The sequence below is a fragment of the Artibeus jamaicensis genome, unplaced genomic scaffold (genome assembly GCF_021234435.1).
Source record: "Artibeus jamaicensis isolate MK-2021 breed Jamaican fruit bat unplaced genomic scaffold, CSHL_Jam_final contig_490, whole genome shotgun sequence".
Taxonomy (NCBI): domain Eukaryota; kingdom Metazoa; phylum Chordata; class Mammalia; order Chiroptera; family Phyllostomidae; genus Artibeus; species Artibeus jamaicensis.
In genome coordinates, this window is record NW_026521861.1 from 22,745,146 (window position 1) to 22,759,048 (window position 13,903).

The 13,903-nt window shown below is 64.9% G+C and overlaps 1 protein-coding gene across 1 annotated transcript; it reads right to left on the reverse strand.

Annotated features, from left to right (window-relative positions):
* Positions 1 to 860: 860 nt before the first annotated feature.
* Positions 861 to 13,830, reverse strand: ADAM8 (ADAM metallopeptidase domain 8). Its single transcript, XM_053668438.1, has 24 exons — positions 11,845 to 13,830; positions 11,072 to 11,175; positions 9,983 to 10,059; positions 9,790 to 9,868; positions 9,628 to 9,704; positions 9,133 to 9,316; positions 8,808 to 8,870; positions 8,659 to 8,727; positions 8,233 to 8,402; positions 8,027 to 8,108; positions 7,637 to 7,785; positions 7,344 to 7,521; positions 6,999 to 7,088; positions 6,658 to 6,847; positions 6,495 to 6,576; positions 6,008 to 6,158; positions 5,536 to 5,613; positions 5,013 to 5,097; positions 4,587 to 4,701; positions 3,969 to 4,161; positions 3,557 to 3,622; positions 3,328 to 3,378; positions 1,893 to 1,970; positions 861 to 1,494 (listed from the first exon to the last, which is right to left on the reverse strand). The coding sequence occupies exons 1-24, from the start codon at positions 11,927 to 11,929 to the stop codon at positions 1,444 to 1,446; spliced, it is 2,547 nt and encodes an 848-aa protein (XP_053524413.1). The 5' UTR covers positions 11,930 to 13,830; the 3' UTR covers positions 861 to 1,443.
* Between the last annotated feature and the right edge of the window lie 73 nt (positions 13,831 to 13,903).

Below are 13,903 nucleotides of genomic sequence, written 5' to 3' on the forward strand. Positions count from 1 at the left end.
CACAGGGACTCAGGGACGCTGCACCCTGCTCCCCACTACGCCCTCTTCCCAGCGCGGGTCGCCCCACTTCCCTGTCTTGCCAGGTGCCACAGCACCCTTCACACCTGACACATCTCCTTCATCCGCCTTCCCTCCAGGCTCAGCCCTGGGTTATTGTTGACAGAGCGAGTAACACCTGTGGTCCTCGTGGGCTGGACACACGGTCAGAAGGCAGGACTGAAGCCCTAGCCAGTGGGCCTCAAGCTGACCAGTGCTGCCCTCTTGGTGGGGAAGCCCCGGGAGCCCCAGGTTGATGGTGAGGAGTGCCCCCACATTGCCTCCCCGTTTTCTCCTGTCTTGCCCACGCCCCTCACACCCTGTTCTGGGGTTTTCAGCACTGTGCCTGGAGCCTGGGGAGCTGGGACCCTTCGGGAGACACCGGCCTTGCCTGACCATAGCGTCTGGCCCGCCACGTCCCTCACCGCCGTCGCTGAAGTCCCGGGCCAGATGGCGCTTGAGACGGCTAGGCGAGAGCCCGTCCAGCCAGGCGTATAAGCCGCGGAGCAAGCTGGGCAACCGCGGCGGCGGCGAGGCCCCAGCGCTGGGCCTTGGGGTGCCCTGCTCGGCTCAGCTCCAGGCTGATTGTCCGGCCATTGCTGGGAGACACCGGAAGGGGCGGGTTGTTGTGCCGTTGCCGGGAGACCGGGTCGGGACCTGGACTGGCAGGCGTTTTGCTGAGTGAGTTCCGCCCGGGACCTGGAGGCCCCCCCAACGTGTTCCTGAGACAGGGCACCCGGACTGCTCAGTTTAAGGGATTTAGGATTAAGTCGAAGAGCAAGAAAAGTATAATGTTGTGGACTTTGTACAGGGCACGTTTTATTTTAACAAGCATTGGACCCTTAGATCTTACTAACTGAATTCCACCTTGCTGGGCTTCCATCCAATAAAAATTCACCCAGTCATTTAGAAATTGATCAATAATTTAATAGTAAAAACTAGCTTTTTCTTCTTAAATATCAGGGAAACAGGGAAATAGGCTCCGAAGAGGGAGGGGTGGATGCGGTGGCGGAGTCTTCCTGGAACAAGCGTGTGCTCATAGACGGGTGCACACGCGTGGGCCTTCCACCTGGAGGGGCCCGGAGCAGCGGGGAGGGGGTGCGGCAGGCTTGCAGGAGCCTCCTCCGCTCGCTGGGGAAAGCCATGGCCTTTGGGAGATGCGCACAGGCCACCGTGGCTGCCCTGCCCGGCTGGCGTGGGGAAGCGTGGCCAACGTGGGTGAGAGGTCAGGAGCAGCAGCAGAGTCCTGGGGAAGAGGCCCTGGGCTGTGACCCTGGGGTGCTAAAGCGTGACCTTGGTCCCGCGGAGGTGGCGGGCACGGTGGGGGAGGGCACAGGGCTTCTTGAGCAGGAACAAGTGGCAGACTCGGGGGCCAGGATAATGCCCCCAAGGCTCTGAGCTCAGCCATCACCGCCTCTGGACAGGGGGTTTCAGAGCGACCTTTGGGCCAGCAACTCCCTGGAAGGAGGGAAAAATGAAACAATAAAACCACCTGCTACAAAGCGACCAACTGAATATTACTTCCTTTTACACTTCTTAAAGCTTAGATTTAGTTCACTCAACAATATGCTGGCCCTGTGCACACGATGACTCCACAGGGCTCCCAGCTAACACTCTGTAAAGGATCCACTTGTTACTTGGACCAGCAGGTGAAGAAATTAACAGCCAGGAGAAGCAGCAGTCCCTGAAAAGCCCTCTGGCAGAGTAAAGCCCAGGGTAGAACAAACCTGCAGGTAACAGTTCTCCTCCCAGCCCACGGTGCAGCCCTGGGGCTTGGGCGGTGCCCCACCAGCTGAAGGAACACAGCCTGCCTCACCGGCCCTGCAGGTGGGCACTGTCCTACGGAAGGGGCTCACCTCAGTGGGTCCAGGGTTGGCCCCTTGAGCCCAGGGCTTGACTGGTGGCACGGGGGGCATGCAGGTCGGCCTGACCACCTGGGAGGAAGCAGACACCGTGACAGTGGGCGCCCCGCCTCAGCTGGGGCAAAGCTCTGTCCCGCACAGGGCTACACTCCACCCCAGACCACAGGCTGCCCTGCTGTGCTCTCTCCAGAAAGTCCCGCCCCACACCCTCCTCCCACCCATGACCGCCCGCAGAATGAAACCCAGGCCAGCCAGAGACGGTCACCCTCTCCCCAAGGCCCCCACACTTCCCCTGTACCAGTGAAAAGTGTTTAAACAGCCAGAATGTGAGTCTTGGGAGTTGAAAACCAAGAATTAATGCCTGAAGCTCCAGATTGGGGCAGAGGGCGGCATAGGCCTGGTCCAGCCACGCCTGGTAGCCCGCCCCAGCGCCAGGATGCCTGCGTGGTGCCTGGCATTCGTGGGTTTTTTAAAATTATTTTTAAATATTTTTATAGGTTTTATTTATTTATCTTTAGAGAAGAAAGGAAGGAGAGAGGGAGAGAAATATCAGTGTGTGGTTGCCTCTCACGTGTCCCCCACTGGGAACTGGCCTGCAACCTAGGCATGTGCCCTGACTGGGAAGCGAACCAGGGTTGTTTGGTTTGCAGGCCCACGCTCAGTCCACTGAGCTACACCAGCCGGGGCTCATTTGTAGTTTTTGATGACCCACAAGGACCCTACTGAGGAGCTGGGCTCCTCACAGCCTCTGCCTGGCCATCCCCACTTTCTGGGCCACAAGCTCTCTGCCCACGCAGTCCCCATCTGGCCTGTCAAAAGCCCTCCTTAGACCTTTTTTTGCAACTTTCCGTAAGTCAAAAGTTAGTGTTAAGTCAAAGTTAAGGACGCAACAAAGAATCTCCATTAAGTGAGGACCACAGCCAAGGGAGCCGCAGGGAGAGACGGATATGGACTGTTTACAAAGTAGCGAGAGTCCCACCTCAAAGGGTTGCCAAGACCTGAGGCCACAGGGAGAGACCTGCAGGGGTCAACATTGCCAGTGACAGGCAGGTGGACACCGGGAGCCCCCACAGTGTGCCTGGGGGCAGAGCCCATTCCAGGAGGGGCGCTGGTGGAGGGCGCCGGCCCTGCCTTCTTTCCGTCTGGGCCAGAAGCAGCGGAGGGAGCCGCCTGCTGGACCAGGCGGCCCTGGTCCAGGGCTGAGGTGGGTGGGGAGCAGGCCCAGCAATGAGGAGCACACCAGGACCGGACCCTATGACCTGCAGAAGGGGCTCTGGGTGACACTACAGGTGGCCGGCCAGCAGGGGAGCGCCCCACCCAGTCCTGTGGGGTTTAGGCTGCAGGGCAGCTGGGGGTCTGGCCTGAGGGGAAGAGCACAGGTGTTGCCAAGGGGGTCTCCTGCGTGGCCAAGTGGCCCAGGTCCTCTCACCTGTCTGGACTTCAGCTCCGGGAGGGGCTTGGAGGGAGGAGCAGGTCGGAGCTGGAAGGAGCAGGAACAGTCAGGAGCCCAGGCCTGGACCCCTGCCCTTGCTGATCTGAAACTGCAGTGGCTGCACCCTGGGGTCCCCACCCACCTAATCCAGCCCCTGGACCTTCTGCCTCCCGGGACCCAATTTCGCCACCTAGACTGCCTGACTGCAGGCCGCACCGCTGCTCACCTGTGCTGGGGCTTGCTGGGTGTACACAGGGACTGGGAAGGGCGGGCTGGACATGGTGGCCGGAGGCTGCAGGAAACAGAGCGAGGAGCCTGGGTTTTGAGGGGCAGTGCCTCTCGGGGCTCCCCCTCCACCCCCAGCTCAGGACCCGACATTTCTGCCCCTCCCAGAGGAAGCATAACGCTCTGCCCAGCCTGACCGAAACCCACACCCTCCCTTCCCTCTGCTATGTAAACTGTCCTCGGTCCCTGCAGAGGCCGCCAGCCTCAGATTCAAGTTCAACTTCCAATTCTGTCATCAGTGCGTGTGGGTCCAGAGACCACCTGCCTCCAAACAGGGTGCATGTGGCAGCGGCTCTGAGGCCCTGGGGTCAGGGGTCAGGGGTCAGAGACCTGGGGAGCAGGTTGATGCTTACCGCAGGGGGTGGCCGCTTAGCGGTCACTGCAGAAGCTGTGGGCCTGGAGGGCTGGCCGGGGATGGTGTGTGTGGGAGGGACCAGCTCTGGGGGGCTCATGGGGGGAGCCGAAGCTGTGCCCTTCGCCGGCCTGCTGGCCCCCTGGTAGAAAAGGGGGTTGGAGAGCCCCATGGTAGTCTTGGGTGCCACACTCCTGCCGAGAAAGTTAGACAGGTCAATGCCTCTTGGCCTCAGGGTCTGACCCAGGGACTTGGAGCCCCTAAGTTGGGCTCCCTTGGCCTGGCCAGGGTACCCCAAGCTGCAGTGCCTGCCACCTGGCACATGGTACAGCAACTCAGAAAGAACAGCTTCATGTGTCTCATGCTGTGGCCAGCACAGGGTCAAAGTTCTTACAGGTGGGCAGCTGGCAAGTGGGTGGGGTGGTCACCCCAAGAGAGGGGATGACCCCTAGTGCTTACCACATCACCGACCTGTCCCCTACCCAAGTCACCTGCCCTCACCCCCCCCCCCCCGCCGAGGGCTCTCTTCCTCCTCCAGCAGCAGCGGGGCCATTGCCCCACAGGGTGAGGAGGGGCTGTGCTCGTGGCAGACGGGTGTTTTGCAACCCGGGGGCCTCACCTCTGTCGGATGCAGCTGCCGGCCTTGCGGTGCATGACCACACCTGCCAGGGCAAGGCCCAGAGCCACCAGGAGCAGCACGGGCACCAGCACGGGCACCAGGAGGCTCCCGGGCGCTGTGGGCACATGAGGCCAGGTGTGAACAGGGCGGAGGGTGGGGAGGGTGGCCAGAGCTCTCCTGCCCTCCCACCCTGCAGTGAGCGTCCGCCTGAGGACGCTTCTCCTATGAGGCCAAGGAGGGATCACAGGCTCCTGGGCCCCACCCCTAGACCTGTGGGCTCAGAACACCTGGGACTGCAAGTCCGAATCTTTACGTTAATGACTCCCAGTGGTTTGGGGGCACTCAGCTTCCTTCCCACACCCAGGTGGCCCTGTCGGACCCACGCCAGCAGGCCGAGGGCACGGAGGCCCCGGGGGTGAGCCCTACCTGTGGACGCTTCTGGCAGCAGCTCCACGCAGCGCGGTGGGGCCCAGCCCGGCCTGCAGTGGCACTGCCCCTTGTGGTTGCACACCTGGAGACAGCCAGGCATCAGGAGCCGGCCCTCGGGGCCCACAGAGGGCCCAGGCCCAGCCTTGGCCTGCGAGGAACCCTGCTGACGGGGACAGGCCCCTGTGTCCAGGGGCCCAGGGCTGTCCCACAGGCTGACGGCAGTAGCCCCTCACCCAGGGACGAAACCCAAGGGGGATTTCTAGGCAGAGTAAGGACGGACGGCCCTCCCCAGGTGGCCCGGGGTCTGCTCCAGCGCCTTGTTTCAAGCTCAGTGGTCTCTGGTCCGTCCCCTACGTCACAGACATGTCACCAAGAGCTGAGTGCTCTCGCCCACCTCAGAATAGAGCAATCCAGCCCACCTGTTCACAGGCCTCCGCCCACTCCAGGCCCCTGCCCTCTGTCCCCTGGGGCTCGTCCTGTGCCTGGCCCACAAGTCTCCTTCACCCCAAGGCCCACGCACCCCGTGGCCGCTGCACTTGGCAGAGCAGTTTCTGGATCTGTAGACTTGGAGGTCCTGGCACAGCCCTTTCCAGCAAACCTGAAGGGTGGAGGGGCCTCGTCAGGCAGGGTCCCAAGCCCTGCCGCCCCCACTGCCCCAGTGGCCGAAGCAGACCTGAAACCTGCAGGTGAGCTTCGAGGAGGGGCAGCCATGGCCACCACAGCCAGGGTGGCCTTGTCTGCAGCCCACTGCTGCCACCAGGGCCACAGAGGACCACTCTCGCCTGTCCCCTGGCAGGACTTGCAGACCAACACGTCTTCAAACCACATTAACTGAACTTCCCTGGTGCCTCCGCCCTGAGTCTGTACTGTGGACAAGGCCCATCCTCACCGCCCTCCAGCCGCCAGTGCCCTGCCTCAGGCCAGGTGGGCTCACAGGTAGGCCACGTCGGGGACCTCAGGGGGCGCATGCAGGTCCGTGTCTGGTCACTCACCCTCTGGTCACCACACTTGGTGCCTTCAAGGACTTGCTCGTACCCAGAGCTGCCCTCCGGGCTAAGAGCCTGGCAGGTGTTGGAGATGGTGCAGGAGCTCCGCTCTGGCGGCTTCTGCCCGCCTTCACAGAACAGGATGCCACACGTGTTCCTGTGGATGGAGGAACTTGCCGCGGTGCCCGCCCTGCTGGGACTGCTGCTCTGAGCACTGACACGCGCGCAGGGCCGGGGAGCTGCCGGGACCTGAGGCCCAGGACCCCTGGATGGGCTGCAGGGTTCACTGGTGGGGCACCCACACCCCTAGACACAGTGGCCCGCCTTCCCTCCCACGAGGGCAGCACAGGCAGGCCTGGGGGTCGTGGAGGCAGGGTGGGCCTCTGCAGACCCCTGACGCAGGCCCCTGCTCCTCTGTGAAGAGCACCTTCTTGGGCCACCCCACTGACGGGGATGTCCCAGGAGAGGGGGTCGGGCTTGACTGGACGCTCACCCTGCAGAACCAAAGAGGCTGCCGCTCCTGCAGCCCGGCAGGAGGCTGTAGGTGTAACACCTCTCCATCGCGGCCCGGCTGCCTGTGGGGGCAGCAGGTCAGTCCTCTGGCCCGTGACCTGCAGCCACCCTCAGGCCCACGGGTCACCTGCTGCCCGCCTCACCTGGCCCCCACAAGTCCTGGCACTGCTGGGCCCGCGTGGGGCAGGCCCCGCCGTAGCAGTAGCCCCCCGCGCAGACCGTGCCGTTCTCCTGGAAGACGTCCTCTGGGCAGGCTGGCTGGCGGCCGTCGCAGTGTTCCTCCAGGTCGCAGGCATCCTTCTGGGGGCGGCAGAGCTGGCCAGCCGGCTTCACCTGGCCCAGCAGAGCAACGCTCAAGGGCAGAACGGCAGGCCCCAAACAGACCCACGCCTGTGACTCGGTGCCCACCCCCTCCTTCCCTGGGGCCCCTGCCCACCCGCGGACCTCGGGGTGCAACTGGGCTTGGGGTGGGGTGGGGGCTCACCCTGCACTCGTGGCAGCAGGCACCGTGGGCACACTCGGCCCCTTCTGCCAGCTGGCAGGTGGTGGCGTTGCAGCAGCGGTTCCGACAGTCCTGCTGGGCGGGGCGGGGCCCTGCTCAGGGTCTGGCCACCCAGCAGCCCAGGCCCACCTCCCCCCACGACCCGCCCTCAGGTGGGCGGGGCCTTCCTATGGTCCCTTCCTGGTCACTATGGGTGTCAGAGGGCCGGAGCCTGTTCCAACAGTGGCTGTGGGCACTCCAGGGGCCCAGAGGGTCAGGACCAGATGTCCTAAACCTGTGGGACGGAGACCCCGGGCTGGTGCAGGTAGGGAAGGCGCCAGAGCATACCTGGGGCTGGCCACAGTCACACTGCTCCCCGCGCTCCACAAACCCGTTCCCGCACACGGGGCCGCCCACCAGGCGGTTGAGGTCCGGCTCGTTGGCCAGGCAGGTTTCCCGGAGCTTTTCCATGAATGTCTGCAGGTCGGCTTGGCTGCAGTGGCTGAACACACTGGGGTACGGGGTGCTGTGGGGAGGGGTCTCTCTCAGGGGGAGGGCAGGCAGCGGCAGGCCGCTGTACCCCAGGACCCCCTGCTCTGCGGGCACCTTCTGTCAGTGCGGCAGGACTGGCCAGGCCTCACCTGATGCTGGACGCCATGACGCACTTGCGCGTGGGGGGGGCCGCGGGGCAGTAGCAGCCCTGGACGTTCTCGTCGTGGTTCATGCCCAGGTTGTGGCCCATCTCGTGGGCCATGGTGCACGCCACACCGATGGGGTTCGTGCTGTGGTCCTGCCGGGAGACAGTGCTGACCGGTGCCTCCCCCTTGGCCCAGCTGCTGGCCCGGCCGCCCGAGCAAGCCAGGCGTCCCTCCCTGTCGATGATTTTTAAAACACAAAGCACCCTCCCGAAGTGGCTGCTCACGGGCACAGCCTGAGGACCAGCAGGCGGGCCCGGGTCCTGGGGTCTCCCCAGCATGCGCCCCACTTCAGGCTCTGAGTGGGGCTCCCCAGCCGGGCAGGGCCCTCCGCACCTGGTTCACAGCCCCCGAGTGCGGGGAGCACATGCTGGACACCTTGGCCAGCCCCACGGTGTCGCCGGTGAAGTCGATCCCACTGGAAACAAGAGCAATGTCTGCAGGTGGACACCGCGGGGATGGCCACGCTCCTGAGGCCCCACGACTCCGTGGCCCTCCCCAGCGGTGGCCCTTCCAGCGGCCAGTCACGCGCTGCCACTCACGTGATGAACTGTGCGTTGTCGTGGCCGTGCCTCCCCACCAGGTGCTGCATCCGCCAGGCCAGGAAGTTATCCAGAGTGGCGCTGGCGTCGGAGCTGACCTGGATCTGGTCCTTGCCGGTCCACATATCCAGGCCTACCAGGACCACACGGAACCCGAGCTCCTGATACAGCTGCGGGAAGACGGGCGCCGGTCAGGCTCCCGGAGGCCAGGCGCCCACCTGGAGAGGCGCGTCTGCTCCGAGTGGGACTGGCTGGGCTGCCTCCTCCCCACCCCACCCCCCAACCCCCAGCAACCAGGGTCTCTGTCAGGCTGGGTGACTCCAGGTCCAGGATGGGTCTGTGTTGCTGGGAGCCTGGAAGCCCCTGCCGGCGGAAGAGCCTGTGGCAGCCCCTGGGGGGCCCCCTCAGGGTGAAACTAGTCCTCACCTTGTCCACGTGGTTCACCACCTCCAGCACCCGCCTGCGCACAGCGTCTGTGCTCCGCAGCCGCTGGAACTGGAGGACAGCAGACCCTCAGCCGGCAGCCTACGGGCGGCACCCTTGCTGCTCCGCCCCGCCCCACCCACTCAGGGCACCTGTGCGCTGTCTGTGACCACATACAGCTCCACATAGCGGGTCTTTTGGGACCACGGCCGGTTCTGTGAAAGGGCAATGAGAAGCCAGTCAGCGGCCACAGTGACCACAGCCCAATCTCCACACTGACCATCTCTCGGGGCCCCCGCTTGCTCAGTGTTGGAGGGCCTGTCTGCAAGGTGCCAGCCCTCCCTGCAGCTGCTGGGCAGAGGCAGGCCCGCACGCTAGGGGGTTGGTGGGCAGCGCCCTCGCTTTACTGCGTTCACAGGGAGCCTGACGGGTGGGTGCGGCCATGTGGACAGGGATGTAGCTGGGCAGGGACCTTACCCGAGGCCTGAAGGATGCCGAGGCCCGCGGGCCCAGGAGGCTGTCCAGGCTGGTGTTGCTGACCCCACAGTTCCCGGCCTCCTGACGCAGGTGCTGGGGCTGGTAGAGCGCGTGCTGCCCCTCCTCCCCGCCCCCTGGCAGCGGCTCAATCAGGTGGACGGCTGAGCCCACCCTGAAAAAGCCCCTGTAGGCAGAGGGGAGCAGGAGGCCCCAAATCAGCGTCCTGCCCCCTGCATGCTGCCCAGGGAGGGACGGAGAGCTTGGAAGAACAGGAGGCCCCTGCTCCGCTCTGGGACATGCTGGGGACAATGTCCAGGGCCCTTGGGAACCTCATGCATCAGGAGCCTGTAACTTGTAAGAGGAGCCTGGACACCCAGGAGCAGAAACGTGTCCCCAAGTCTGGCCCCTCTCTCGGCTCAGTTCACTGCTCTGGATGGCCAGGGTGGCGCTGGGGCCCTGACCTCCTGACCCCGTGCCTGGGTCTGCAGCTCTCACCTGAGGCCGTCACAGGTGCTGAAGCTGGCAGCGGAGTGTGGCTGCCCCTCCACGTGGCCCTGGTAGAAGCAGTGGTCCTGCGGGGGGGTATGGGCATGAGGGCTCTGCTGGCCTCGCCCCCGACCCCCCACGGCCACCCTGGGTGGGCCACCCGGGCTGTACCTGCCCCTGCAGTGGCTCGGTCACCTGCGAGCCGTTGGCAGCTGTGTAGGTCTCCCTGTAGTTCGAGGCCACCAGGTCCCTAGAAGAGAGCCACCGTGGGGCCCGGACCCTGCCTACCGCCCCCACAGAGGGACCTCTAGGGAGCTGTGGGCCCAGGACACAGGGTGCTGTGGGCAGGCCCAGCCCTGCTTACCTGTTCTTCCGCAAGTGCAGGGTGACGTTGTACCCCCGGGTCCCAAGGACATAACTCACACTCTCTGGGTACAGGCCCTGAGCCAGGAAAACAGAAGGGGTCCAGAGTGAGGACCCTGCCCCAGGATGTGCCCACCTCGAGCCTGGAGTGCAGCTCAGCTGGTGGGACCGCAGCCTGAGCCAGGCTCCCAGCCTGGAAGCCCTTCGGGGGACCCTGAGGGTCGCTCAACATCAGGATGGTGGAGGACGCTGGACTGCATGAGGGGGTCCTGAGCAGGCCCCGGTTTCCACACCTGTCCACACAAGGACGACGATGCCCCTTCCCCAGGAAGTGAGGGGAGGGGGATGCAGCCCAACAGGTAGCACAGGAGGGGGATGGGGGCCCCTGTAGCCCCAGGTGTCCTCCCTCTAAGAGGTCCCACCTTTCCCTGCCCCTGGCCAGGGACACTGTGCACCTCGCCTTCAGAGTGGGGTGAGGGTCCAGGGCTCTTCCTGGACAGTGAGGTCAGGATGGGTTATCACTCGCCTCGGGCAGGCAGTCTCACACACACACACACACACACACACACACACACACACACACACACACACACACACACACACACACACACACATGTCCCGGCTCCAGGAGGGACCTGGGCCGGCTCTGGGGAATCCCAGCCCAGCCCCAAAAGCCCCAGGAAAGGTGTGTCACAGGCACACTGCACACAGGGAGCGGCCCACCCCACCCCTCCAGCATAAGGAGGAACTTGGCTTATCACAGCGAGTGAAACTGGGGAGTGGCCTGGGCCTCAGGGCTCCTGGAAGGAGCTGCGCTGCAGGGGCTGGACAGAGCAGCCCACAGGGAGAGGCAGGAGGTAGGAGAGTGAGGCCGGGGGGGGGGGGGGGGGGAGGCCAGGCCAGAGCAGAGAGAGCCCAGGCGAGCAGGGAGCCCCTTCAGAGGTCTGCTCCAAAGCCCAGAAGCCCACCTGGCTCTCAGGCCCAAGGGTGGCCTCCGCAACCCTTTAGCAGTCAGGCTCTGTGGGGTCAGGGAGGGACCGGGAGGGACCCCCCCACACCACGGCCAGGCCACTTTCCAGCCAAGACTCACCAAGCCAGAGGGCAGTGCTCGGCGGGTCCGGGACCCCAGCAGGCGCTGGGGCCACACCACCTCATACTGTTCCACATGGGACAGGGGGGTGCTGGGGGCGACCACTACGAGAGAAAGGGGTCAGCCGGCGGCTTGCACAGCACCTGCCTCCTGTGCTGGGTGCCCCTTCCCAGGTGAGACAGCACGGGGTCCGGAATCAAGACGACGTTAGGACCCCCACCCTGGCAGGGTGGACCCTGCCCCTAGCCAGCCCTTCCAGGAGCCCACCAGCCCTGGGTGGGAGGCCTGCCCACCCTGCACTTCCCACCTGTTACCTGGGCAACAGCCCACCTCCCTGGCATCAACGGCTTGGGGTCCACAGCAGGGCAGGCCGCAGCCACTCAGAGACCCTGCCCTTCCCCTTCACAAGTGGGCGTGCCCCTGTGGCCATCACCTTGTCCACCTCCGGAACTCGAGGCCCTGGAGGCCCCCCAGCCCTGCCGGCCCCTGAGCTGCTGCTCTCTTGGCCGCCTCCAGTATGGGGCTGGGACATCTCAGAACCTCAGCCCGGGAGGTTCTGGGAGCGGAGCGGGGGCAGGGCCAGCAGTTCCCTTGGTCTGCCCCAGGCACTGGTCTCCCTAGTTTCCCCTTGAAGGTCAGTCTGCCCACCTCCCTAGGCCTCCCTGCTGAGTGACCACCTGGGGCAGCCCAGGGCACAGCTCCCCTGAGGCCAGGTGGCCGCCCTCCCGGGACAGGAGCCCCCTCACCCCTGACCTGGCCCGTCCCGCACTCACCCTGCAGCCACAGTGTTCCAAGCAGCCACAGCCTGAGGCGGCCCATGGCCCGGGTGAGGGCCGGGAGCTGGGGAGCCGGGAGCATGGATGGGGGTCTGGGACTTGGAATCTGGGGTTCTGGGGGCTTGGGGTCCCAGGAGGGGGATCTGGGGACAGGGAGGGGTGGGGCACCGGTAGAAATGGGGGTCTGGGTTCCTGGGGGACAAAGATCTGGGGGCTGGGGAATGAGGATGGGGAGCCAGGGGTTCGGTGTTCAGGGTCCAAGGGCACAGACGGGGACCCGGGGGCCCAGGGTCTGAGGGCGGGTGAGTGTGGCTCTGCCTTCAGCAGCCTGTGGGTCCTGGGCTTTAAGGCACTTCCCCGTCCCGCCCCACCCTGACTACTACAGACCGCACTGGGGGCGGGGCCCTCAGCACCTTGGGGGAGGGTGCCCTGCCCCTCCTTCTCGTCCTTCCTGCCCTGCGGCTCCTCAGTGTCCCAGCAACTGACTACCCAGGTTCCCTGGGGGCCCAAGCACACAGACAGGCTTCACAAAGGTGGACGAGTTCACGCAGAAGGGGGTGACTGGGCCAATCTGGGCTGTTCTGGCAAGGCTGGGCCTTGTTGTGGAAAGTGACTTGGGAAAGACTGTCTGGAGGGAGGGGTGTCGGAAGGTGGGGGTACCCCAACTTCCCAGGTAGCAGAAGGTTCCTGCAGCACCTGTGAATCCAGCCAGGCCCCAGCCCTGCTCCCCTGGGCCCTGGAGGCCTCCCTGGGGAGGGGTCACCTGGGAATCCAGCCCACGCCACCTCTGTAGACTCCACTCTACATAGAGGCCCCTCCCAGTGGGGTTGTCCATGGGGCTGTCCCAGCTGGGCTCTGGGGGTCCCCACAAAGCACCAGAGGTACTGTGTCCTGCCAGGTGGGGCCACCCAATGCTGCCCTGACGTTGAGGCTGACACAGGTGGGTCTGTGCCCTGGAGACCCCGGCCTGCGACTGGGCCGGGAGGGCTCACCCCACATTCCAGGATGCTGAGGTGACAGGTTGTGGTGTCCACAGAACAGAGGTCAAAGTTCAGTGGATCATGACTTCCCCCAAAGGGACCGGCATAAAGAGGCAAGAGGGCCGCAGACTTCGGGGAGTCGGGCAGAGAAGACGGGCCCTGGCCAGGGCAGCAGTGTGGGCAGGGCTCCCAGGGAGGCTGCTGCCACCCCCGGGTCAGGCCCCTGGGCTCACACCCCACACGAACCCCAAGTCCTCCCTCGACTTCAATTCTGACGTCGCGTATTCCAAGTTCAGGAGACTGAAGAACCGCAGGTCCTGTGCGACCCTCCGCGAGCCGGCCGGCCTGCACACAGCTTCCCACAGGCGCTTCACGTCAGCAGCCAGGACCCACGTGGGCCCAGAGCCCCCACCCAGCCCCCAGGACGCACTTAACTGGTCCCTCTCACCAACGGCAGGTGCTGCTGGATGCATCGCCACCTGGAGCCTGGAGCCGCAGCCCCGGGCAGGGACAGAGTCCTGCTCCGAGCAGCAGGCTCCTCTGCTCGGTCTCCGTGCTTTATGACACTACCCCTGGCCACCTGGGCCGGCAGGTGAGCCTGTGTGATCACAGGTCCCACCTGCACGACCTGCAGAAGAGGAAGCAGTCTGGGCTTGTCCAGCCCTGCAAGGCAATAGCCCGGGCAGAGCCACGCATGCGCACGCCCCAAGGGGCCCTTGTCTGAGCACCTGGGCCTCCTCGGAGTCTTGGTCCTCATCTGACGAGGCCACCGCAGCGGGCAGTTTGAACTGGATTTCAAAAATGACACGAGACCCAGCAGAACGCCCAGAGGTGCTCGCGGCAGCATCAGTGCCACCCACTGCAGAGCCCGGAGGGGCTCGGGTTTGTGGAGTGCACACCCCACTGCAGGCGGAAGGGGACAGAGGCCTCAACCTCAGCCCTCGGGGCCTCCTGACTCGCCTCAGGGTGAGGGGCTGCTGCCCCCTAGTGCCGGGAGCACACCCTGGCCAAGGCTGGAGGAGTCTGGCCGACTCTGGGGAGCCCAGCCCCAGTCTCACGGCCACAAGGCATCTTGG